We start from the raw sequence: 3,508 nt of genomic DNA, 5'->3' as shown, positions 1-3,508 counted from the left end.
CCGTTAAAGGGTTTTTTTGGGGAGTTTTTCCTGATCAGCTGTGAGGGTCATAAGGACAGAGGGATGTCGTATGCTGTAAAGCCCTGTGAGGCAAATTGTGATTTGTGATATTGGGCTTTATAAATAAAATTGATTGATTGATATTATTAAATATTTCCACATGATGTTCCTGAGTTGAAGTGGTTTCTCTGTGCTCCCTGTGTCACCTGGTGTTATCTCAGCTGTGTTAAAAGACTAAATGATCTGTGAATCTCTAAATGGTGTCACATTTAGTCATTACGAAATTAATGCAAAAGACATTTTAGCCTGTAGCTACATATAATCTGGCAGCAGACCAGTTATACAGTCAAACAGTATAAGACAGACAAGACTAACAAGAGCTCACATGACCACAACATCGGCATAGGAGAGTCCTGCGCAGTTGCTACATCAAAGAGGGGTGGGTATGTTAACGCCAACCAATAGCATGGAAGAATGTTCAACATTTTAATACATCTGAAATATTTTGTTAAAAGGGCATTTTCTGTCGTTTTAAGGCACATTTGACTTATTAATACAAACATCAGGATATATGTTTAGAGTCATTCAGTGTTCCAGTTTGATCACATGAAGAGTTTTGTTAGAGACAAGTGTCAGTCATCAACACCTGATTGATTGATTGATTGATTGATTGATTGATTGATTGATTGATTGATTGATTGATTGATACCTGTGGGTCGTTGTCGATATAAAGACACCATGATGAAAGTGGAGATGCAGTACGGACAGAACACCACCAGGTGGAGGTGGTCTGAGTCAGGGGGCGGGGCTGCAGATGTGGGCGGGGCCTCAGTTGGTCTACCTGTAGAGAGAATCCCACCTGGTCAGGTGAATATCTGGATGAATGAACTCCTGAAATCAAAGGTAACCTCCTGACCTGTGACAGTGAGCCAGCTGGGTGGAGACTCTCCATGACCTGTGATGTCACACTTGTAGAGGCCTTCATCAGACCTGGTTACATGGCGGATGGTCATGTGACCTGCAGGCTCAGTCCTGATGAAGGAGCCATCTTCATAGAAAGCAGCTGGGAGGTTGGAGGACGTCTTTGTTTTACAGTGCAGACTGACATCATGTCCCTCCATCACAGGGAGGACAGGACTCTGCAGGATCACTGATCCACCTCAACACAGAGACAAACTACAGCATTTCATCCATTTACACACAGCTTCATCAACACTGACTCCACAGTCTGATCTTACCAGTGACACTGATGTTGATGCTCTTACTGGTTGCTCCCTCTCTGGACTCACACCAGTAAACTCCACTGTCCCATGGGAGGATGAGGCCGATGTTACAGACAGAACCAGCAGGTTCTCCCCAGTCAGCTCCACATTCAGTTCTGGTGTCTCTGGTTGTGTTCCTCCTCAGAGTCCATCCAGCAGAGCTGTCGTCCTCCTCACAGCTCAGAGAGACAGACTGTCCTTTGAACAGCTGAGAGCTGCTGGGACTCACAGTCAGAGAGGCTGCAGGGAGGAGGGGATGTGATAGTTAGAAAATAAAATGATGATCTTTTACATTTTCAATTAAAGATTTGATATCTCCCTGAAGATCCAAAATGGCAGCCATTACAGAGCAACACACCTTCATCATTTGAGCCAACATTTTTCTGCCCTATTACAATACCTATATGACACTCTTTCATACACAGCAACCTTTCCCATTTCAGTTCATTTCAGACTCCAACAGAATTGAACACTGTCACTATCACATCCTCGTCCCTCCTCTCAACCTCTCTGACCCACCCTGTGCTGTGTGGGTTTATTTCTCCATACATGGAGGGACAGTCGACAAACCCCCATCATCTCCCAAAACAGAGTTTCAGACAGAATGCAAAATGTGAACATCTTTAATATAGCTGTGAATAAATGAGGCCTCAGGCTTCTAAATGACAAACTGCTCTCAAATCAACAAGTCTAAACTCTCACAATAACTCTTTGACACATTGTAAATCTCACACTACATCTTCTGTCTACAGAGACTCAGCCATGTTTGAGATGTGACAGAAGATGTTTACTGACCTTGGTTTGTTGTGCAGCTCAGCAGTGAGGTCACACCTGAAGACAAAGAACACTCAGGTTAGTTTGAGGCTGTGATACAACGAGACCTTCAACACAACTGACGAACACCTGAGTGCAGCAACACAGAAAGATCTTTGTATCACGTACTGATGAGCACAGAGAGGAGGAGGAAACCCATCAGTACATTACACTGATCTATTTTTTAAGAAAAGTTCAACAGCAGCAGTCTCATAAATGAAACAGAGGCTGTAAAGGCATCGTCACAACCTTTCAAATAAGCATATGTTAAAGTTACAGGACATTTCCATAAAGGACAAACAAAGATTTCTCATTTTTGTTATATTTCTTTCAGTTTGATGATTTTAGAAACATAAACAGATGATACTTACAGAGCAGCAGCAGCAGAGAGGTTTCCTCCATCCTGTTACTTGGTGAAATGAGAGCTACGTGTTCATGAGAGGTGTCATCAGTTTATGGTCACATCAAGTAAACCCTCCTCCTTCCTCTGTGGCGGGCAGTGTTGTGGTTTCATCTCTACACAACATTACATTTCTGTGTTCAGTCAGAATAAAACAGATAAATTCAGTTTTAAAATGAGGCACTGAGTCTCAACATGAAGTGAAGAGAGATGAAAAACTAAAACTTGAGATGAAAAATAAGCAACTGAAACATCAATGTAAATAACAGTGACACCTCACTAACACCAACACTTTGTGTGTGTGTGTGTGTGTGTGTGTGTGTGTGTGTGTGTGTGTGTGTGTGTGTGTGTGTGTGTGTGGTTGTTTGTGTGTGTTCATTGTTGTGATTGCAGGAGGTGAAAGTTGAAGCAACAAAGATTAAAGACGTTTATTTTAATCTATTGGATTGATGACAAAATGACTTGATGATGATGTTCAAACAAACAGGCTGTATCTTCCTGTAGGTGGCCGCGGTTTAGTTGACAGGAAGTGGACCAGTTTTATATCTGCATGTGTGACAGCTTCTGTGTGTTTTACCCAGTGAACTGTGGTCAGACAGAGACTAAAATACAGAGTGTAGCTGCACGCTATCAAACTACTCATCAACAATCAGAATCAGGTCTGTTGCTAAGTAAGTTTTAACATACAAGGAATCTGCCTTGTTGTTTTGGAGCATGAAGATGAAAATAAGAAGATGAGCAGTAAAGATGTGCAGTAAAGTCAGGTGTAGTGTCTGTGGGGGCANCAGGTCTGTTGCTAAGTAAGTTTTAACATACAAGGAATCTGCCTTGTTGTTTTGGAGCATGAAGATGAAAATAAGAAGATGAGCAGTAAAGATGTGCAGTAAAGTCAGGTGTAGTGTCTGTGGGGGCAGGATGAGAGTCTGTCAGAGGTCGTCCCAGGCCTTGTTCATGAGTCCAGCTGCACACAGGAAGAAACTGTTCTCATGCTGTGAGCTGTTGGTCCTGATGGACTGCAGCGTCCTACCACAGA

The 3,508-nt window shown here is 42.6% G+C and overlaps 1 protein-coding gene across 1 annotated transcript in view; it reads right to left on the bottom strand.

Annotated features, from left to right (window-relative positions):
• Positions 1-2,479, bottom strand: part of LOC126400683 (Fc receptor-like protein 5) — an 8,633-nt gene extending 6,154 nt beyond the window's left edge. The window contains exons 1-5 of the mRNA XM_050061584.1: positions 2,447-2,479; positions 2,058-2,093; positions 1,239-1,502; positions 917-1,159; positions 710-841 (exon numbers count right to left, since the gene is read on the bottom strand). Of these exons, the coding sequence (XP_049917541.1) occupies positions 710-841; positions 917-1,159; positions 1,239-1,502; positions 2,058-2,093; positions 2,447-2,477 (706 nt within the window). The 5' untranslated portion in view covers positions 2,478-2,479. The remainder of the gene's footprint in view (positions 1-709; positions 842-916; positions 1,160-1,238; positions 1,503-2,057; positions 2,094-2,446) is intronic.
• Positions 2,480-3,508: the final 1,029 nt, after the last annotated feature.

Source organism: Epinephelus moara, chromosome 14 (assembly GCF_006386435.1).
Source record: "Epinephelus moara isolate mb chromosome 14, YSFRI_EMoa_1.0, whole genome shotgun sequence".
NCBI lineage: Eukaryota > Metazoa > Chordata > Actinopteri > Perciformes > Serranidae > Epinephelus > Epinephelus moara.
The sequence above is the reverse complement of the archived record's forward strand: the minus strand, read 5'-3'. Positions and strand labels throughout refer to the sequence as shown.